Consider the following 23,541-nt stretch of genomic DNA (forward strand, 5'->3'; position numbering starts at 1 on the left):
AGAGTCATATGGTAAGAAAATAGGCATTTCGGCCCAGCTTGCCTATGCTGACCAGGATGCTCCATCTAAGCTAGTCCCGTTTGCCTGTGTTTGGCCCATATCCCTCTAAACGTTTCCTATCAATGTACCTGTCCAAATGTATTTTAAATCATGTTATAGTACCTGCCTCAACTACTTTGTCTGGCAGCTCGTTCCATATTCCAACTATCCTCTATGTGCCTCTCAGGTTCCTATTAAATCTTCCCCCTCTCATTTTAAACCTATATCCTGTGGTTCTTGATTCCCCTGCTCAGAATAGAATTCTTAGTGCATTCACTCCATCTATTCCCCAGATGAGTTTATACACCTCTACAAGCTCATTCCTCGACCTCCTACACTTCAAAGAAAAGAGTCCTAGCCTGTCCAACCTCTCCCTGTAGCTCAGGGCCTTGAGTCCTAGCAACATCCTCGGGAATCTTCCCCGCACTTGCAGCTCAACAACATCCTTCCAATAGCAGGGTGAACATTTTCTGCTTAATGACATTAAAGTTGTATCCTACAAACTCGCACTTTCCCAAAGTCTGCAATATTCAATATTTTTTGCATTGCAACTGTTCAACTCCATCCGACTGCACCTCAGAGACTTTCTTATTTATTTAAATCCAACTGCATAAGAAGCATTATATTCAGTGACATATTTTGGCCAAGTCAGTTTCAGCATTGGGAAAATTACTTGACACGAATAATTGAAAGTGATTATGAAAATTTAATGTCTACATCCTATTTTCCAATCCCCAAATAATAGCCTGTGCCTCATTATAATAAAAAATATTGCAAAGCTATAAATCCACCAGCACATGGTCCGGATGATTAGATCTAAATTTCACTTGGATGATAATAAATACACTTGGGCTTCTCCTGGTGTGGTTTGAAAATTGTTTACTAATCTAATTAGCTATAGAGGCACATTAGCTATAGAGTATCGGGATACTCCATGGATTTATCAATAATGATTCAGATTTCAAACTTTTGGGGGTAAAATAAAATGAGTGTGTGGAACCCTTTCATAGGGAATATGGAGGCTCTGCACAAGTCTTTGTGTAGATGGTAATTGTAAGTAAAATTAATCAGAACTCTCTCAATGGTATTAGATTCTCAGCTTCAGCTGTATTATTTAAAGACAGCCTGTCCAGCCAGCTAAGTCAATAACTTAAGAGCAGCATTTCTTAAGGGGGATATCTGCATTGGTTGAATGCAACTTCTCACCAGGTTCAGTGGGAAGCAACACTCCATGGACCAGGTTGACGTGGAGGCAAACTTTTAATGACCTGCCCAGGGTGCTGAGTTAGAATGCCTCCTTGCTCAACCCTGAGCTTATTGAGCCAGATTATTCTCCTGCTTTTCTTTCTCAAATAACAAGCATTCTTTATTCACTGCTGGAAACTATAGTCTAACTCTTCCTGCTCATACTGATACGCTCCACATCTCAAATCTCCTTACCATTGCTGCCCCACACGCACATTGTCTTTCGCATCCTGGCACCAACACATCGCCTATCTTGAACCATACAGGTGCTTAGCTGTAACCAGCAACCCCTCCTCGTTCCTGCGGAACAAGCTCATTAGTTTCCATCAATGTGCTCTCTCATTTTGATGGGAATTTCACGGAAGGGTAGGGTTTGGTTTACAAAATAGCGATGTGGCCAATACTAGGTTTGAAGGGCATGTTCTTTAGAGCTCACACCTGTCTCACATCTCACTCACCATCAAACAGCTTCCATCAAACTCCTGACAGATGTAACTGATTCCAGCAACTACTCACAGCTCTCAGCAAATAACTCAATTGCTAATCACTGCACCTCTCTTCCAATTGCAGAAAAGAATATAGGGAAGAACATGGAGATTGAGGTTCTGAAAGGGGGCAGCAATTGTAATATTCAAGAGTGTTTTATTGTCATATGTCCCAGGTAGGACAATGACATTTTTGCGTCCAATTACAATTGACTTTACCTTAGCAAGAATGAGCAGAGACTGATCTAACTTCAAGGATAAAATTATCAGGTTTTGTGCTACAGGAAATTACAGATATATGTAGACTGAGGTGGGTGGGAGGGAATGGTGTCCGTTATTGGCGATTGTCTGCTATAAGGGATTTGCTCCAACCTTGCCTTGAAACAAGTTTTTTTCAAATACAAAGTTATGTTTAACAACTAATAATGTATTTCCGTTACTGCAAGCTGAAAATACTAAAGGTTGTCTGTTACATTGCTCAATAGAGTCTCATTGCACAAGTGCTGATCAAAGCAATTGCTTGTCAATTTTGACCTCCTGCAGTGCAACTAGCCCTGTGTTTTTAAAGAGACAGTGGTGTCTGATTACTGTGGGACCACTATGGGTCCACTACGCCCAAAATCCGTAATAACGTGGGTAGACTGTGCTTCAAATATCTCTTCAATTACAGGATCACAGCTTAATGAAGATAATGTTAAATATCACAGTCTCAGGTTGCTCTCTTTTTGGCAATTATCTGAGAAGGTTCCCAAAACGTGCAATTATATGTCCTAAATTTATATATTCTTATGGGGCCATATTAATTGGAAGGGAAAGTAGCCACTGCACGATGTACCATTGTAAAATTTATACAAAGAATCAGAATCAATGCCTCAAAAAATGTATGAAACAAAAATGATTTTCTCCCCTAATGTCTGGTTACCAGAAGGAACTCAAACTCTCATAAGAGTTCCTATTTGATAGACAAAAATGTATTTTGTGTACTTCCTTAAAAAAAAATTCTTATAAAGTTATGATTTCAAATGAAACTCAAGAGAACATGAAAATTGTGTTTTGATAAGGGATGGGGTAATATAATTAATTGCCCAACAATGTAAGAGGCTTATTTTATCGCAATTGATATATGATTTACAAATAAAAAGATGGAAAATTCTAGAAATGTTAATGAAATTAAAGACCTTTCATTTGAACTATTTTTTTCTCTCCCCAAACATGCTGACTAACCTGCTGAGTACCAATATTTTCTCCTTTCCTTTAGATTTCAAGCATCTGCAATTGTTTTGTATCTGAACCATTTATGGGCTGATAATATTAGAACATTATATGTTTGGCTGTTATTTTGCTCGTATCAAAGGTGAGCAAAATATAACAATCTTTAGTAATTTTGCCTCCAAGAGGAAATATAACAGGCTGCAAAGTGACTAGATGTTCTATGAATCTGCTGTAATCTTTAACCTATATGTTCCCACAATAAATAAATAAACCTCAGAGCGTAGCTTGTTAGTATGCAACTAGATACAGCAAACAAAATCTCAAAACTTGGATGGCTATATTTTTGCACTTCAAATGGGGAAGTAAAATTGCCATTTAAGCAGTTGATACATCAAGAGCTAGAGGAGGGAGACATCTGTCCTCAGATTGATGAATCGAAATGTGCAAATTTGCAGCATCCCTATACAGGGTATAGTGCTGCACTTCTGAAATTTGATGTCATCACCTTCAATTGAGTCAAATGCAGCAGATCACCAATATGTTAATGAAGGTGGGAAAGGGGACAGTAGTGGTGAACACACACCAAAGCAGAGAGGAAATGTTGATTCTGCAGTTAACAAACTTTCTTAGCCTGGAGGCCCCTTTTAAATGAAAGCCGACACACTTTGAATTATTGCCTCATGCTGGCATCCTGCCTGTAGTCTACATTCTTTTCAAATAATCAATACCTATTTGCCGGTATCAAATTGCTCCATTTCTCTTTTCTTTATTTACTATGTGCCTAGCAATCTAGTGAGTATTAAAACACTGGCTAAAATCTGAAAAGTTCCCCTACTTTCTCAACCAACCTCTTAGTTTTGGGACGGTATTCTCAGACTATTCTAAACTTGTATTATGGTGGACGCCTGTGGAAGGAGTACATTCTCACCAACTCTATTTCACCGCCATAACAATACCCATCCCACTTGCACTCCACATCCCACAACCCCACCTCCCTTTCCTGGGCTAAGCTGGGCAATCTCTCTGCTCGAGCTGCCCAGGTAAATTGTAAGTGAAATATACTGAGCCGGGCATTAACAGAATTCCAGTGTGTGTCGCTAAGATGGTATGGTATATACAGGTGAGCAATGGAATGGTAGTCAACATGAACAATGTCCCTTCGAGGCATTTCCTTGTTTGAACTGAAAGTTGCTGAAGAGGGCACACAGGGTGTGCCAAGGTCAGTACATAAATACTGGCATGCTGCCTGGCTCCTGGTTGATATGTCTCTAGCAGGTAGTGATGGTGGTTAGAATGCTGAGCCTGTGATGGCATTCAACTGCTTCATTAAGCCCTCCAGACTGGCCATTTGCTCACTCAAGTCATCCTGCTCATACACCTGAATGAAGAAACACGACAACCATGTTTTATACCATGCAGACATTTTGAAGTATGGAAAATACAAAACAGTATGACTTAAATGTTTAGTTGAGAGAGATAGTTTAGTTTAGAGATATAGCGTGGAAACAGGCCCTTCGGCCCACCAAGTCCACGCTGACCAGTTAATCACCCCGTACACCTGTTCTACGTCATCCCGCTTTTGCATCCCACACATTATGGGCAAATTGCAGAAGCCAATTAACCTACAAACCTGCACGTCTTTGGGATGTGGGAGGAAACCGGAGCACACCCGCGCGGTCACCGGGAGAACGCACAAACTCCACACAGACAGCACCCAGAGTCGGGATCGAACCCGGGTCTCTGGCACTGTGAAGCAGCAGCTCTACCCATGCTGCCCACAAATGCTTAACATTTTCAGCACTTTGGTTTAATATAAACTGTGACTAACTTATCACCTTTAGAGTTTAGCTCAGTTTTGAATTCAAATGACAATGTAGCGGGATGAAATGATTTAGTGTACGGTGCTTTTAAAATAGTTTTTTATGTACCTCTGATTTACCTTTATATGTAAACTATTAATCTGTGAAGGGATATGACAGCATGATGCTTAAATTACTGGACAGAAGCCCACAATATTAGAAACACAGAAAATAGATGCAGGAGGAGGTCATTTGGCCCTTCGAGCCAGCACCACCATTCATTGTGATCATGGCTGATTGTCCACAATCAGAACCCCGTTCCTGTCTTCTCCCCATATCCCTTGATTCTGCCCCTAGAGCTCTATCTAACTCTCTTTTAAATACATCTAGTGAATTGGCCTCCACTGCCCTCTGTGGCAGAGATTTCCACAAATTTGATCCACAGCTGTGAGTTCAAATCCTGCCACAATATTGTGGAATTTAAATTTATTTAAATGTTAATAGCACCAGCAGTAATTTTAAAGTTAAAGATTAACAGAAAAAATCTAGTTCACCAGCGCCCTTTAAGGAAGGAAATCTGCTGTAAGTACCTTGTTTGACCTAAATGTATGATGTCAATGTGACTGAGTCTTATCTGGCCCCTAAAATGGCAAGCCACACAAATACAGGGCCAGTGAGGAGAAGCAATAACTGCAGGGAGTGCCATACCCAAGACAGATCTAAAATAATGTAACATGGAGCCCACTGGCTAATGCTGAATGCTTTGTGCTGTTCTAAGCTAATCCTGAGTCAAACCCAGGTAACCCTGCAATGAAAGTTGCCAAGGAGAGGATGCACAGGCTAGGTTAGTAAGTGGACTTTAAATATTACGCAAGTTTAAAATGTGATTGAAGCAGCAGCAGGCATTCAATTTTTGATATTTTGTCCGCTAAATTAATTTGCAGCCGTAAACTGCACATACATGATTCTTGCTCACCCTTAACACTAAATTGTTTTCTCTGTATTAACAGCAGCAGAGAAATGTAATCCATCTACCAGTCTACTAACTTCAACCAGCACCAATCTTCCTGAAGGGAAAAATACTGTCAGTACGTTACATAACAGTCAGATTTTGTTCCTCCAGCATCAGCAGTTTTCCTTTTTAAAATGTGACTAATTCTATTGACCTTACATTAGATTGCTCCTCTGTCCTGTGGCTCTCCTCGGTGACTTCTGGGGCTGTCGGAACAGAAACAGGAAGCAGTGGAGATCTCGCTTTCCCGGCCAATCCCAGGGAAGCCGTTTTACCGTGACTCAACGAGAGATTGGAACCTGTGAAGAAAACCCGCAAAAAAATCCAGAATCAGATGACATTTCTTCTCCAGAGTGTCGGCGGTTGAAGTCATACAACAAGAAAAGAACCAAGACACACACCAACACAATTTACACAAACATCCATCACAGTGAATCTCCTTCTCACTGTGATGGAAGGCAAAGTCTTGTCTCTCCCCTGTGTTCCATTTCTTCTCCCGATGTTGAAGCCTCCGGCAGGGCGATGGCAAGCCCCGCGGCCACTAAGGCCACGCCGGGCGATGTAAGGCCCTGCTCCGGGTCTTAATGTTGGAGCCCCCGGCAGGCGATGCCAAGTCCCATGGCTATTAAAGCCGCGCCGGGCGATGTAAGGCCTCACTCCAGGTCATCTTCAACCCCGCATCTCGGGCGGGAGAAGTTGCCGTTGCGACAGCTCCGAAAAGCGGTCTTCCACCAGGGACCCGTGAGCTCCCGATGTCATCGTCCACCGGACCTGCAGCTGGAGCCTCCGAGCGCCGGAGTCGGGCCGCAGCAGCGAGCCACCACAGCGCTCGGCGCTCCGAAGCCGGCCAGCCCCACTATGGTAAGTCCGCAGCTCCGCCGGCTCCGTGACTGGAGCCCCCAGGTCGTTCCGGTTGGAGGCCGCTCCACGGTGCTAGGCCCCAACGACAACGGAGACCCGACAGAGAAAAGGTCGGGTCACCCATACAGGGAAGAGATTTAAAAGTTTCCCCCTCCCCTCCCACCGTCCCCCACATATACACAGCTGAGTACAATATAAAAACCACAACAAAACTATACATTCAACGGGATAATTTAAAAAAAAAAGACAGACGGACTGCAGAGACCGCTGCAACGTTGGTCGCACCACCTAGACTGCACACCCCTGGGTGCAGGAACAATTGTATGCTTGGTGCACGATGAAGAGAAGATGTTACTCCAGGAGATAGATAGTTTGCAGCTCTGGGATATCCCAACTAGTTCAGTTTAGTTTATTGTCACGTGTACCGAGATACAGTAAAAAGATTTTAAAAAAATGTTTTGCGTGCTTACCAGTCAGTGGAAAGACAATATGTGATTACAATTGAGCCAATTACAGTGTATAGATACGTGATAAGGGATAAGGCATAAGGGACAACCAGAGCATTTCAGCATGACTTGCAGCAGCCTAAAAACTGTTGTGACAATTTAAGTCATCAATCTAGTTACTTACAATCATCACTTTTATTTACTGCCGTCCCTTTGTCAAATCTTCACAAAATAATAGTTTTTTTTTTACTGCTGTCTAGACGTTCTTAGTGAGCATGCATTCAAGTTCGAACTTCAATTGACTGTTTTGACACATTATATCCTCAAAGTGTTTTACGATACACTACAATTTTCTGTCACACAGGATAAGGTGCAGATTGGGCACAAACTTGTATGTAGTCTTTACCTTAACGATCACTTCAAGCCAATTTTGTGCTTTCATGACAGGACAGCATAGTGTCAATCGGAACATATTTGAACTAAAAGTGAGGTCCGACGTCATAAAACTTTCTTTGCCATAATCCATCATAGCCATTCTTGTTTATAGGGCTTTGATGGAAGTGAGAAAGATGTACCAACAAGCCACTATCCTAGTTTATCCAATTATATTTACAGGTCCACCACTGAATTTCCAGCAACTAATGGTCCTCCTTCAATTCAGACAAAATTATGAGAGTACATTTAAAATTCCCCTTGGAATTCCCACCCAAAAATGTGGCGCCTAGGCTGGGTGAGGCGGCCAATCTAAACGTCATTGGGATTTCCATGGTCAGACTTCTGGTCAATGGTTCTCTCTGCGGCCAGGGCTCTGGTGTTGCGGCCTGGCTGGAGCAGGCGGATCCTTTCCAGTAGCCTTCCGACGTGGGCTGAACCCACAACCCACAATTTGCCAACCCCCCCAGCAGCCTAGGTGGACTGTTTTGGTGCCGTTTTACTCCTCTCCGAGGTTATGACCTGTATTGATCTGGCAAAACAGATATTCTGGCAAGGCTCTGGAACCAAGAGTGCCAGAAAATCAGTGGTGGACCTGTATCTGTTTCCCTGCAAGCACAAACGCAATAACCAGAACATTGTATTTACTCAAGACTGTCCAAATATGTTGCATTTAAAGGTGTTGGCGCCATTATGCTGATCTTTGTTCATTCTGTGTGATTTCAGGAGTTCAGCAATAACCTCGCAGCACTGGAGAGCAAAATAATAGTTCATGCACACACTCTCTCACCCAGTTTTTCAAGCTCCCTACCTAAAGACACAGAAACAGCATCAACTGTGTCTTAATAATAAGTTGAAATTGCTCTTTGGAGACATCAGCACAATTAATTGAAACAGACCTTCCAGTGCAGTACAGTCGAGTACTCTGCTTTTGGAAAGCCTCATGATCTGTCCAAATCCAATGAAGAACAACAACAACAGGCGGGGCAAACCCTTGCACAAACTTCCACTCTTTTAAAAGTTTCCCTTTTCTTTTAACACTTGCTGAAAGTATATGTAAGAATGGTTGTGATACAGTGTCTCAGTGATAGAGTTGCTTCCGCACAGCACCAGATCTTGACTGTAGGTGCTGACTATGTGGAGTTTGCAGGTTTTTGCTGTGACCTCGTGGTTTTTTTTCCAGGTGCTCCTGTTTCTCCCACACTCCAGTGCAGGTTTGTAGTTCAATTGGCCTCTGTAAAATTGTTCCTAGTGTTTAGGATAGAATGAGAGTACGGTTGATCGCAGGTCGGCGTGGGCTCGGCAAGTTGTAGGATATAGAATCTAGTTCTCAGCATTGCGGTACACAGGTTCCATAGACAAAGTCCAATGTTCACCATGTGATAGAGGGGAATGAGACAGATCCCTTGCTTATGAAAGGACCATTCACAAAACTGATAATGGATGAGAAGAAGCTGTTCCTGATGGTGCGTGCATACAAGCTTCTGAACCTTCTGCTGGATGAGAGTACGGAGAAGAAGGAATGACTGAGGTGGGATGTCTTTGATTATGTTGACTGCTTTTCCGAGGCAGCATGAAGTAGCGATGGAGTCAATGGTACGGGCTTGGTCTGTATGATGGACTGGGCTACACAACTACACCTTTCTGCAATTTCTTCACAGAGCAATGGTTCAGAGTGAGAGTGTGATGGAGAATTAAAGTACCAGGCAACAGAAAGCCCTGGGTCACTCCTGTGGAAAGAATGCAGGGATTCCCCTTTTTTTCTTTCATTTCATCTGGGAATGGAGGACGTGCCCACCCTGACCAGCTGAGCCTCTTTTACTGCTCTGCATTTGTCATTCTCTAGCTGCTCCCTTTCACTCACTGGCCAGATATCCTTCTTATCAGCTTATCTCCATAATTTCCCCGGTATTACCCAACCAGAGATAACGCTCTCGCCGCCCACCTTTATACTTAGCAAGTTTCTTTCATCTCCTTCCCAGCTTTGATGAAGAGTCTTGAATTGCTAGCTTTGTTTCTCCACCCACAGATGCAACCTGACTCGCTGTGTATTTCCACTACCTCGGAAAAGTAGTCAACACAGTTTACGACTTGTCCGACGCTAGTATTGTTTATATTTTAGACTCCCTGCACCTGCAGTTATTTTTAATTTTTAATTTTATCAGTTTTATTTCTTCCTCTCTTTTTAGGCAATTTTACAATGTTAGCTATGCTTCCAGCAACATTCTTATAGCCAGAGCTTCTGCAGTTATAGAGTCATAGAGTCTTGCAGTATGGAAACAGGCCCTTCGGCCCAACTTGTCCACACCGTTCAACATGTCCCATCTACACTAGTCCCACCTGCCCATGTTTGGCCCATATCCCTCTAAACCTGCCCTATCCATGTATCTGTCTAAATGTTTCTTAAGCGTTCTATTAACCTGCCTCAACTAACTCCTCCGGCAGCTCATTCCATACACCGCCACCCCTTGCATGAAAAAGTAACCCCTCAGGTTCCTATGAAATCTTTCCTCCCTCGCTTTAGACCCACGTCTGGTTGCCGATTCCCTTACTCTGGGCAAGAAACTGTGAAGCTTCCTGATGTTTCTCACATGATTTTGTACACCTCTGTAAGATCACCCCTCATCTCCCTGTGTTTCTGCACTTGCATTTTCTTATTACCCTGGGTTACATTATATCTGCATCAGGTGCTTTCTGCACTTTAAAATAAGCGGGAATCTTCAAGAGCCTGTCCCACTTAGGCGATTTTTCAGCGGACTGCCGGCGACTGTCAAGTTCGCGGCACTCGCCTGAAAAACTGGGAACTGAAACGGCGACTGTCTGAGTGGAACACACACACACACACATACAAACACATCGCAAAGGCGGGGGCCAGGGAAAGCGGGGGAGCGCTGTCTGAAATTCACACGGTGCAAAGCCAAGGCGATACAGACACACACCGCGATGAACAGGAAGGTTAAGACGGCTAGCACAGTGCACGGTAAGTCCTTTAAAAGAGGGCGGAGGGGAGAAGGGGGAAGATGGGAGGGGGAGAAAAGGAGTGGAGACACTTTTAAGAAGCCAGACAACTTTTAATAAGCCAGAGATACACAGCTGTGAAGTCCGGTGGACATTTAACATTACCGGTCGGTTATCCTTGGTTCTGAAAACTCGTGCTTATGTTTTTTTCCTCCAATGAGCCAATGAAAATGCCCAGTCAGCAAAGGCGATTAACTAAAACTACCTACGACTACCTCGACTACCTACAACTACATGGCGACCCCACTACAACTGCGCCTTCGACTACAGGATTATCGATTTTCTCCATGGCGACCAATATTTGGTCGCAGGAAAATTTTCAACATGTTGCAAAATTTGCGGCGACCATACTGAGGCCGCGACTAGTTCCCAGAATGCGGGAACTCCTCGCGACCATGAAGGAGACTCACCAAAGACCACCAACGAACATGTGGCGACCATGTGGCGATCATGAGGCGAGCGCAGAGTCTCCTGTACTCACCTAAAAAGTTGCCCAAGTGGTTCAGGCTCTTTACTACATTCTCTTTTGCTCTATTTATCCCATCCAATACTTTACACTTTCAATAGCATTGTGACATCTGTTAACAGCAATCAGTTGCAATATTGGCATTACCGCACTCTTTTGTGAAGACAGAAATAAGATAGTTATTTAGATCCCTGCTCAGAGTATGCCAATTTAACTGAATTATAGAAACATAGAAATTAGGTGCAGGAGTAGGCCATTCGGCCCTTCGAGCCTGCACCGCCATTCAATATGATCATGGCTGATCATCCAACTCAGTATCCCGTACCTGCCTTCTCTCCATACCCTCTGATCCCCTTAGCCACAAGGGCCACATCTAACTCCCTCTTAAATATAGCCAATGAACTGGCCTCGACTACCCTCTGTGGCAGGGAGTTCCAGAGATTCACCACTCTCTGTGTGAAAAAAGTTCTTCTCATCTCGGTTTTAAAGGATTTCCCCCTTATCCTTAAGCTGTGACCCCTTGTCCTGGACTTCCCCAACATCGGGAGCAATCTTCCTGCATCTAACCTGTCCAACCCCTTAAGAATTTTGTAAGTTTCTATAAGATCCCCTCTCAATCTCCTAAATTCTAGAGAGTATAAACCAAGTCTATCCAGTCTTTCTTCATAAGACAGTCCTGACATCCCAGGAATCAGTCTGGTGAACCTTCTCTGCACTCCCTCTATGGCAATAATGTCCTTCCTCAGATTTGGAGACCAAAACTGTACGCAATACTCCAGGTGTGGTCTCACCAAGACCCTGTACAACTGCAGTAGAACCTCCCTGCTCCTATACTCAAATCCTTTTGCTATGAAAGCTAACATACCATTCGCTTTCTTCACTGCCTGCTGCACCTGCATGCCCACTTTCAATGACTGGTGTACCATGACACCCAGGTCTCGCTGCATCTCCCCTTTTCCTAGTCGGTCACCATTTAGATCATCACCAATTATGATCATCACCACCTAATCGCTCTCCCACTGATATTCTGTCTAACTGCCCCACAGCACCGTGTGTGCATCTTCTGCAGAAGAACTGCAATGGCTCACCACCATTTTCCCCAAGTTAATTAGGATTTGTCAATAAATGTTTGCTTGTCAGTGATCCCCAGGTTACTATAAAAAGACTAAAACAAAATAAGCAGGGACTTGATAAGTCGGGTTTATTTTTTATTTCTGAGAGTGCAGGATGCTGCAGAGTTATCTTCCAGAGGCATATAAAATCATCAGGGCCAGGGATGAGGTGAATGATCAGGGTACAGGACTCTAAAACCACGGAGCATAGGTTTATGATGAGAGGGATTCGATTATTAAAGGGGACATGAGGGGCAACATTTTAACTCAAAGGGTGTTGGGTACATGGAACGAGCTGCAAGAAGAGCTAGTTGAGATGGGTACAATAACAACATTTAAAAATATATTTGGACAGGTAAATGGATAGGAAAGGTCTAGAGGGCCAATGGTGGGCAGGGCAGACTCGCTCAGCTAAGCAACTTGATCAGCAGGGATGAATTAGGCCGAAGGGACTGCTTCTGTGGTGTGAAGCTAAAAAAAATGATAAGGACCAAAACGTCTGGCTTGGACCTCCCCCCACCCACCTACTGCCCCCCCCCCCCACCTCTCCCCCAAATGCTTTATTGTCATTCAGTGACTTACTTGACCCAGGCACCAAGGAAGCAACATCCAATATTGGTGCAATTTCTTCAACAACAGAAATGGCACTAATTGGATCTACATAACTACAGCTCTCCTATCCTTTCTACCCTCTCACTGTGTGTCTGAAGCATCAATGCCTTGGTCTTGTCTCTGTCTGCACCCCCCAGGGGCACTCTCTCTCCTGTCAGTATTTAGAACCAAAACCACAACACAAAGCACTGGATGAATTCAAGGGGTCAGGTGTTTTGGGTCAGGACCCTCTTCAGGGAGTTGAAAGGTGAAAAAAAGTGATAGGTGGATATAGGTGGGGGGGTTAATAGCGGCAGACCAAACTAATGGCTCGCATTCAAGGGGTTTTGCTAATTTCCTGGCTACCTTTTCAGGTCTAAATCAATCACCCAATACCTCTCTGACTGCCTTCTTATGTTGCGGGCTGTCACATGTTATTTATGAAACCCTCATCCTAAGGACTGCTCTGCAGAGACACCAGGTGTCGCTTCATTCCCAAAACCCAGAACTTCTCCAAATGACAACACTTTCTGCACCTAATGTTGTGCAGTGGCCATTTGGCCTGTTTTGCATGTCATTGATGATGGCATGTGCCTTTAAATTTTAGACTGCCCGTTACATTGTGGGTGGGATTTATGACGTGTTTTGGGGCGTGTTTGCAGCTTAGATGCTTGCGCAGAAGTCTAGTTTTTAGATTAGTTTGGGGAGACGATGGAGAAGGTCAACCCTTCGCCCATGTCAATGTTATGGAGACACGAGGAGTTTTGTAATGTTTAAAGTTGCAAGTTGGAATTCAAGGAAGATTGCAGTAACGAGTCAGAAGAAACTTGGATGTATCTTGCTGTTTACCATCAACAATAAAGCATTTATTCAACAAAAGACTGTGTGTTGAAGCTTTATGAGTGAAGAAGCTCTGAAGGTCTCTGAGGAAGCTTGCATGCGTATCGAAGATATTCCCCTTATCCATTCGCATCCAAATAGCGGCTAGAGAATTTGTTTCTCGAAAGATATGAAAAATCTGCCACTACATGTTGTCCAAGGCACAGAGTGCATCCTAAAGTTCCCACATCATACGGGATGTTCTGACATGCTTATATATATTTTTTGTTTAGTTTAGAGATACAGTGCGGAAACAGGCCCTTCGGCCCACAGAGTCCGGACTGACCAGTGATCACCATTATATTAGCATACACTACACACTAGGGACAAATCACAATTTTTAACCAAAGCCAATTAACCTGCAAACCTTTACACCATTGGAGCGTGGGCAGAAACCGGAGTACCTGGGGAAAACCCACGTGGTCACAGGGCAAATGTGCAAAGCTCCGTCCAGTCAGCGCCCATAGTCAGGATCCAGCCCGGGTTTCTGGCACTGTAAGGCAGCAACTCTACCGCTGCACTACCATGCTGCTCCGTTTAGTGAATTACGCAGAAAGCAGAACAGCACTGCTTCCCTGAGTGAGCCAAAATCTCCCATTTACTAAACCTTGAGTTTTATACTATGTTGAAGCAGTGTACCGTGGGATTAGAACTGAGCTAATACCTGTCCAGTTATTATCAGCTGAATACAAGGACATTAGAAATGCTTGAAGATTCTTCAAAGATCCAGCTCCTAGCAAATAACAGCAAGCACGGGATACACACAGTGAGCTAAACAAAGTCAACAAAGTGATTCCAAATCAATTTTGGTGGAATAAACAGCATTTGTCCTCTGAAGGTTGTGTTCACCCATTGGAACAAATGCACTTTAAGTCAATTTTTAAACTGCTTTGGTGAGAGGTGCAACCACTGTCTCAGCTCAAACAAGAACTCTCTGTCTTAAGTCAGAGCTTGGAGGCAAAAGTACATCTCAATGTCTAAGTTATTACCCTGCCAGTCTGGCATGCTGTTATTATTTTCAGACTAGTTTGCAAAGCTTTCTATTGCTACTGGCTCTCTAAAATGTCCAGCAGGATACAACAGCACAGAACATTTATATTCAAGAGAAAAATTCTATCAATTTCCTTCATGCTGGGAAAAGGATGATAGTTTTTGCTCGTCTCTCTGGGCTACAAGGCTATGAAAAGTACAAGAAGAATAGCTCCACATATTTTCAATTAAATCTTTCTTTGAGGATAATATTCTTGACTGTTTAAGTTCTATTTCAACCCAGCAACATTCAACATGACATTTAATGCATCAACACAAGCTTTGACTGAGTGATTTGACACACGGTGATGCATTCAATTGGTTTTTCACTGCTGTACGAATTTACCACACAGAAGGGTGTAAATGAAGGTGACAGTACATGTAGGTAACAAAGCAAATAAGCAGGATGTGTAGTAAAGAACTGCAGATGCTGGTTCACACCGAAGATAGACACAAAATGTTGGTGTAATTCAGCGAGTCAGGCAGCATTTTTGGAGAAGAGGAATGGGTGAAGTTTTGAGTCGGGCAGCTTACAGCCCAGCGGTATGAATATTGAATTCTCCAACTTCAAGTAACCCTTGCATTCCCTCTCTCTCTATCCCTTCCCCATCATAGTCATCCTACTAGTTTCAGTTGTCCTGCTGAATTTCACTCATTAGTTTCACAGATTATCTCCTTCCCCACAGCCATCAATGGACCAAATGTGTGGACTTCACCATTCTTTGATCATCGTCGCTGGCTTTGATTTGTCCTTTTGCGTACTTTTCATTCATTTGTTCTTTGTGTCTCTTCATATCTCTAGTTTCCCGCTCCCCTGATTCGCAGTATGAAGAAGGGTCTCAACCCGAATCGTCACCTATTCCACGTCTCCAGAGATGCTGCCTAACCCACTTAGTACTGCAGCATTTTGCGTCTATCTTCATAGTAAGTAAGCAGTATTGGATCCTGACCTTCATTAGTTATGGAATTAGTTATTGAATGAACGTGGAAGAGAGAACATGGAACAGTACAGCACAGGAACAAGCCATTTAGTTTAGTTTAGCTTTGCTTAGAGATACAGCGTGGAAACAGGCCCTTCAGCCCACCGAGTCTGCACCGACCAGCGATCCCCGTACATTAACACTACCTTACACACACTAGGGACAATTTTACTTTATACATTTTTACAGAAGTCAATTAACCTACAAACCTGCACATCTTTGGAGTGAGGGAGGAAACCGAAGATCTCGGGGAAAACCCACGCAGGTCACGGGGAGAACCTAACGACAGCACCCGTAGCCAGGATCAAACCCGGGTCTATGGCGCTAATACCGCTACTCTGCCGTGCCATTTCTATGTGCCTATCCCAAAGCCCCTTAAATGCTGCTATCCTATCTGTAGCCACCACCACTCCTGGCAGTGCATTCCAGGCACTCACCACCCTCTGTATACAAAACCTGCCCCACACATCACCTTTAAACGTTGCCCCTCTCACCTTAATGCAATGCCAACTAGTATTTGAAATTCCCATCCCCTAGATGCAGTTAGCATGGTGACTACAGGAAAACACCCACAAAAATGCAGTGTAAAACTTCTAACTTCAATCTAAGATGTTTCACTTAGAGTACCTCTGCAAGTAGCATCGACTTGCATGCATTTGTGATATATGATAATGCAAGATAACCTTCTGATCATGCTTAAAAACGATATCTCACAAAAAATCAATGAAACGAGCACAAACTAGAATTAATAGTTCAGATGTCTCATTGCATTGGTCTGTCATTTTCTTCCAATTGCTAAGGATGCATTCTCAGTCCCCTACTATACTCTCTATCCACTCACAACTGTGAGGTCAAATTAGACTCTAACTCCGTCTACAAGTTTGTAGATGACACCACTGTGGTGGACTGGATCATGAACGATGATGAGATGGAGTACAGGAAGGAGATAGAGAATTTGGTAATATGATGTCTGCCTCAATGTCAGCAGGTCGAAGGAGCTAGTTATCGACTTCAGGAAGCATGGTGGAGTACATGTCCCAATCAACAGAAAGTGGAAATGGTTGAGAATTTCAAGCTCGTTAGCATTGATATTATCAACGATCCAATGTGGACCAACTGTATTGAAGCAATAGCCAAGGTGACTTACCAATGCTTGTACTTCCTCAGGAGACTGAGGAAATTGGGCATGTCTCCAATGATTCTTCCAGACTTGTACAGATGTACCATAGATAGCATACTAATGGGGTGCTTCACTGCTTGAGTTAGGAAAATCTCTGCTTAAACCATGAGAAATTGCAGAGTTGTGGATGTAGCCCAGCCCCTCACACAAACCAGACTCCGCACCATTGACTCCATCTACATTTCATGCTGCTTCAGAAGAGCAGCCAAACTAAAAACCTGTTTAACCTCACTTATTCCTTCTTCTCCCAGATTCAGTGAAAAATAAAACGTTTCACTGTACCTCAGTACATGTGATAAAAATGAACCTAAAAGCATTCTGCATGAATGGTAACCCATCCATAACCTTAAACATAATTTCTCTCCTACAGGATGCACTTTGAATGCTTTCTATATAATTTTCAAGTCTTTAGACTTTAGACATACAGTGTAGAAACAGGCACTTCAACCCACTGTGTCCGTACCGACACACTAGGGACAATTAGAATTTCATCAAAGTCAATTCACCTGCAAACCTATGCATCTTTGAAGTGTGGGAGGAAACCATAGCACCTGGGGAAAACCCACGTGGTCACAGGAAGAGCATACAAACTATATGCAGACAGTAGCGATGTTACAAAACCTACCATCAGCGGTGCTGTAGATCTGCCACTGCCTGTGCGGGCGATTCCGGAGGCTTTGTGGGAGGGGCGGAATTAAAATGCAGGTTTGTATTGATTGTCGGAGAGGGAATTCCTCGGGCTGCTAGCTGATGAAGAAAAATCATTCGCGCTTCCGTTCGCGGGTTTTAAAAAATAATTTAGCTGTGAGTTTGCGTCGCTGTATTAAATTTAAACGTGACTAAAAACGCCTTCAATGCCTTCAACATCATGGATCTCAATATCAGGACAAAATAAAAGGTATGTTGTTTATTTAACATATTATTTTGCTTTATTGTGTGCCTTTATTTTTATCTTATGATGCGAAAAATGTTATTTAGGCCCCCATTACGAATCGGCCATGTCTTGCATCATTCCAATCGATCACATTTCAGAAACATCCACTCTCAAGATAATTAAATTCCTTTTTTTTTTGGACAATCATGTCATAAGAGCATCTAAATCATCTATATCTTGTGTTATTGTCTATCCATGATCAATAATTTCACACTAACTATCCAGAGTACAGTTTTAGTCAGATTTTTTGTGCACAGAATAATGATTTTGATCAAAGATTGATTATCTTGAGAGTGGATGTTTCTGGATTGATTTATGGGAATTAAACATTAAATTCCTTCCATTTGGCATATAAATTCATGACAAAGTGAGATTTAAAAAACATGTTATATTTTGAATATGTGTCAATGGGATCCGTTTGTTATTTGTTATATGGATACTTAGGCTATTTAAAACATTTTGCTTTTTCTTAAGAAATGGATAGATGTTTAGATCTAGTAATTGATTAGATGAATTTAATTGATTTGATGAAACTGATGAATATGAATTTTTTGTTGGGTATTTACTATTTGTTTTAGTATTTAGTATTTAACTTTATAATTTCTACCTTTTTTCTAAAACTGCAAATAATAACTTGTTTCTGTTTGACATCTTTACATTTTAAACAGATGTCTCTGAAGAAGAAATGCAAAATTGTCAATCCAAATGCCCAGCAAAAGAGACTGATTTAGACAGCATTCCGGTAGGCGGCGCGACTCTCGTCTGCAGCGGCCTCTGCAGTCCGTCTGCGTTTTTATTATTTTATGTCTATGTTTTTATGTAGTTTTTGTTATTTTTGTTGGGGTATGTGTGTGGGGGGGGTGGGGGTGGTGTGGGGGGGTTGGGGGTAACTTTTAAATCTCTCCCTGCACGGGAGACCCGACCTTTTCTTTGTCGGGTCTCCGTTGTCGTTGGGGCTGCAATGAGGAGCGGCCTCCAACAGGAAGACCGGGGGCTCTGGTGCCGACTACTCACCTCACCGTCGCGGAGCTGGCCGAGTCCAGAGCGGGTGGAGCTGTGGTGGATGCTGCTGCGACCCGACCCCCGGAGATTCGGTGGCTGCAACTGCGGGTTTGGCGGACAGTAACACCGGGAGCCCGCGGGTCCCTGGAGGGAGACCGCTTTTCGGGGCTTCCGCAGCGGCGACTTCTCCCGCCCGAGTTGCGGGGTTGAAGAGCTCCTGGAGCGGGGCCTTACAGCACCGCCCCACGCGGCTTGGAATGGCGGCGGGTCTCTGCGAGCGCGCGCCGGGGGCTCTAACACCGAGACCCGGTGTGCGACCTTGCATCACCCGACGTGGCTTTAATGGCCACGGGACAATTCGCCATCGCCCGCCGGGGGCTTTGACTTTGACTCTGACATCTGGGGGGGGGAGAGTGCAGTGGAGAGAGAAGTTTTTTTGGCCTTCCATCACAGCAATGTGATGGATGTTTATGTAAATTATGTTGTGTCTTGGGTCTATTTGTTTGTAATGTATGGCTGCAGAAACGGCATTTCGTTTGGACCTCAAGGGGTCCAAATGACAATAAATTGAATTGTATTGTATTGTATTGTATTCGCAGAGATTATCCAAATCTGGACTACTCCAAATCTGATGATCTACAGGACATTGTTAATGGGAAAGTAGTGGGCAGAAAGACATGTCATGCGTGGTTTGAAAAGCAAAAACTTGTAGTTTACAATGCCAAAATTGAAAAGTTGAGGAAATACAAGGTGTACAGAGTTGCTTATTGGTTACAATCTGAGGAGTATGATGATGCTACTGATTATGATCTGCCAATGTACCAGCTAGCAACTGATCTTCTCCATAAACACTTGGTCTATTGCTAGAAATTGTAATTTATTTACCTATCTGGTATGGACTTACAGCATATAATACAATAATATTAAAGTTCTGATCTTGAGAATATCACGTTTTTAAAATTTTCAAAGCAATCTGGGTGTTTATGACTATTTCCGTCACAACAGTCAATTTTGTAATTAGCTACATTTAGGTAACTAACTAATTATATGCTTTAATTTCAGGTCATCCAAGTAAGATGTTTTATATTTGTTTCAGAATGCTTCAATCTATAATAACTGAAAATTTCATTCCGTTCTCTTAATTTTTAAGAAAGTTATGGGCTTTTGACTGTCCTTGATCACAGCTTTTGAGTTGTCAATGGAAAAGCAATAGGGAACAAGATGCTAATTTCCGAGTATGAAAATGGCCATAACCTTTTTAATACTGAAGATATGAAAGTGAATTAGGTATCAAATTAAACTTATTTTTATGCTTTATCTGACGGGATAAATTACAGGCTTGATTTTTTAAATCTCCAAATTTTGTAACATTCCTACAGACAGCACCAGTAGTCAGGATTGAACCTGGGTCTCGGGTGCTGTAAAGGGCCTATCCCACGATACGAGTTCACCCAAGGCCTCTCCCGAGTTAAAAAAAAAAATCAAAACTCATGGTAAGTACGTAGAATGTACGTAGCAGGTACGTCGGAACTCATGGATGTCTCGTAATGCTAACGGCAGGTACTCGGGAAACGTGGAAACTCGTGAAGTTTTTTCAACAGTGTGAAAAATCTCCAAGAGTAAAAAAATACTTGTGATGAAGTACCACGAGTTTGATTTATTTTTTTCTCGGGAGAGCTCTTGGGTGAACTCGTATCGTGGGACAGGCCCTTTAGGCTACAATTCAACATCCACCCTGAAATTACCAAAGCATTAAAATGAAAACCCTGATAAACCAGCAATGTATGCTGTCCAGGACAATGGCAACAAAGGCATGAAATGGCAATTTCCATGTTATTCTCCATCACAACTTGACATATTTCACTGCTTCTCCATCACCTGCTGATCAAATTGTTAGGACTCTCTACACAGCTACACTATAGGAGCATCTTTTCAATATGATTTGTCAAGTCAAGTCAAGTTTATTCATCACATACACATACAAGGTGTGCAGTGAAATGAAAGTGGCAATGCTCGCGGACTTTGTGCAAAAAAGACAAACAAACAAACAACCAAACAAACTATAAACACAATCATAAACACACACATATTCATTTACATATTAAATATTGGAAGGAAAAACGTTCAGTAAAGTTAGTCCCTGGTGAGATAGGAGTTTACAGTCCGAATGGCCTCTGGGAAGAAACTCCTTCTCAACCTCTCCGTTCTCACAGCATGGCAACGGAGGCGTTTGCCCGAACGTAGCAGCTGGAACAGTCCGTTGCAGGGGTGGAAGGGGTCTCCCATGATTTTATTGGCCCTGGAGTTGCACCTCCTGATGTATAGTTCCTGCAGGGGGGCAAGTGAAGTTCCCATAGTGCGTTCAGCCAAACGCACTGCTCTCTGCAAAGCCTTCTTGTCCTGGGCAGAGCAATTCCCAAACCAGGTGGTAATATTTCCGGACAAGATGCTTTCCACAGCCGCTGCGTAGAAGCACTGGAGGATCCTTGGAGACACTCTGAATTTTCTCAATTGCCTGAGGTGGTAAAGGCGCTGCCTTGCCTTACTGACGAGTGCTGAGGCGTGTGCTGTCCATGTCATATCCTCAGAGATGTGGACTCCCAGGTATTTAAGACAGCTCACCCTATCCACAGGATCCCCATTTATCCTCAATGGTGTGTACGTCCTCGGATGATGTGCCCTCCTAAAGTCCACGATCAGCTCCTTCGTTTTTTTGATACCTGTCCATAATGCCTTTGTACTGAGACTCAATTAATTTGTGGAAAAGAGGAAGATCAGCTGGAAGGACATGTGGGAGATGGAGGCGAGCAGGATACGTTTCCTCATTCGGGCAACATATGATGTCCTTCCTAGCCCAAAAAATCTCAACCAATGGCTGGGCGAAGATCCATCATGCCCCCTGTTTTCAACACCAGCCACACTTAGGCACATCCTCACTGGGTGTAAAGTAAGCCTCTCCCAAGGACGGTACACCTGGAGACATAGTCAAGTGCTCAAAAGCCTGGCAGCGACTCTGGAAAGCAGGAGAACAACCAACAATGACCTGCCGCCCAGAACAACCAACCCAGTTAAGACAATTGCTTTTGTTCAGTAGGGGGGACAAAGGGAATGGAAAATTCCACCAAGGACCAGGTTTGGACAGCTGGAGGCAGCCCGGGATTGGCAGAAGCTGGTGGATGTGGACCAGAGGTTTACAGTTCCATCAGAGATAGTCATCACCAACGTGAGGCCTGATCTTGTGCTCTGGTCGAACTCTCAGTGCATGGTGTATTTTGTGGAGCTCACAGTCCATTGGGAGGATGCTGTGCAGGAAGCCTTCGAAAGAAAGAAACTGCGATATACAGAGCTTGCAGTGGAGGCAGAATAGCGGGGCTGGAGAGCTAAGATCTGCCCGGTAGAAGTTGGATGTCGAGGATTCATGGCAACATCAACCGTAAGACTGATGAAGGACCTGGGGATCAGCGGACAAGCCCTACACCAGGCCATCAAGGAAACATCACGGGTGGCATAGCAGAGTAGCCGGTGGCTCTGGCTGAAGAGGAAAGACTCCATTTGGTCTCCCAAATAACCGATTAGCCAGAGGCAGAGGGGGGTGGTTCTGGGACGCCAGAATGCATCGCTGAGCCTACTGGAGACGTCGTGGGTTCAATCAGCGAAACGTTGATGAAAGTAGGTGCCCACTTGATAACCACAATGACGTGTCTGCCTAGCCTTTCTCAACATCGGAGGAGCATAGGTGAGTGCAGAAGGCTCCCATCACCATCGGGAGAGTAAGTTGATATTTGGCACTTTGGGTTTTTAACATCTAGTCCTGTGTATTTGTAAACATTTAAAGCATTTACTTTCAGGTACGTTTTATGAATTAATATCATATGTATGTTTTGGAAATATAGATAAATATATATAAATATAGATAAAGTGGTCAGAGGAACAATAATTGCCCCTTAGTAATAAGCAACCTCTCTTGTGAAACTTATCTGAGTTAACATTCTTTCAGTTTCTCAGTTTCTCTCATGGGTGAAGCTATGTAGCAGAGACAAGATAAAGTACACATTCACATTTTATTTATGTTTATTTTTATTTTGTTTATGAATTCCTATACATTTTGTTTATGTTGTGAAAGACCAGAAAGGATATGGTTGGTCAGACAACTACCTCTGAAATGTTTTTTTAATATACTGTGGCGGCTCCTAAGGGTCGTGCCATCATACTGCCGAACCCCTCGGCACAGGAGTGGTGCAGTCCGGAGGCGGCCCTTAGCCGGAGGGTTTAAAAGGCTGGGGTTTGGGTGCCATCTTCCTCTAGTTTCGTCCTCCCTACAACCGGGAGGAATATAATAAAGGTGCTTCTCGAAACTCTGGACTTCATGCCTCCTTTCGAGACCCACGCACCACATTGGTGACCCCGACGCTCCATTAGCGTCATGATGGAGGGACAAGAAAGCCCTGCCCCCTCACACGCCAGCCCGGCCCGGGCTCTAGACGCAGTCGCCGTTAAGCTGCCCAACGTCTGGACCACCCGGCCGCTCAACTGGTTCCAGCAGGCGGAGGCCCAGTTTCATAATTTCTATGAGGTGGTGAATGGCTCTCTGACTTTATCTTTCTATCTTGCAAAAAAATAAAACTCAATTTCGCAATGTTGTCAGGTGCTTTTTAGTCCAGCCGTACTTCCTGACATATTGATCGATGAAAGACTAAAAAGATTACGACTGAGTGAGAGGTTTAGTGAAATGCATGGTGTTGTTGGAAGAACAGCACGCATTGATAAAATAAAATAATAAAACTGTACATTGTGGTCTCTTGGGCGAGCAATGACTTTC

General features: G+C 43.4%; 1 protein-coding gene across 4 annotated transcripts in view; it reads right to left on the reverse strand.

The window, feature by feature from the left end:
- Positions 1–2,204: 2,204 nt before the first annotated feature.
- dcc (DCC netrin 1 receptor) overlaps positions 2,205–23,541 on the reverse strand; it is a 1,158,836-nt gene continuing 1,137,499 nt past the window's right edge. For all 4 annotated transcript variants that reach the window (XM_033033465.1, XM_033033449.1, XM_033033455.1 and 1 more), the window contains 2 exons: positions 5,952–6,091; positions 2,205–4,359 (listed from right to left, as the gene is read on the reverse strand). In XM_033033465.1, coding sequence (XP_032889356.1) covers positions 4,270–4,359; positions 5,952–6,091 — 230 coding nt within the window. In that variant the 3' untranslated portion in view covers positions 2,205–4,269. The remainder of the gene's footprint in view (positions 4,360–5,951; positions 6,092–23,541) is intronic.

Source organism: Amblyraja radiata, chromosome 1, assembly GCF_010909765.2.
Source record: "Amblyraja radiata isolate CabotCenter1 chromosome 1, sAmbRad1.1.pri, whole genome shotgun sequence".
NCBI classification, from domain to species: domain Eukaryota; kingdom Metazoa; phylum Chordata; class Chondrichthyes; order Rajiformes; family Rajidae; genus Amblyraja; species Amblyraja radiata.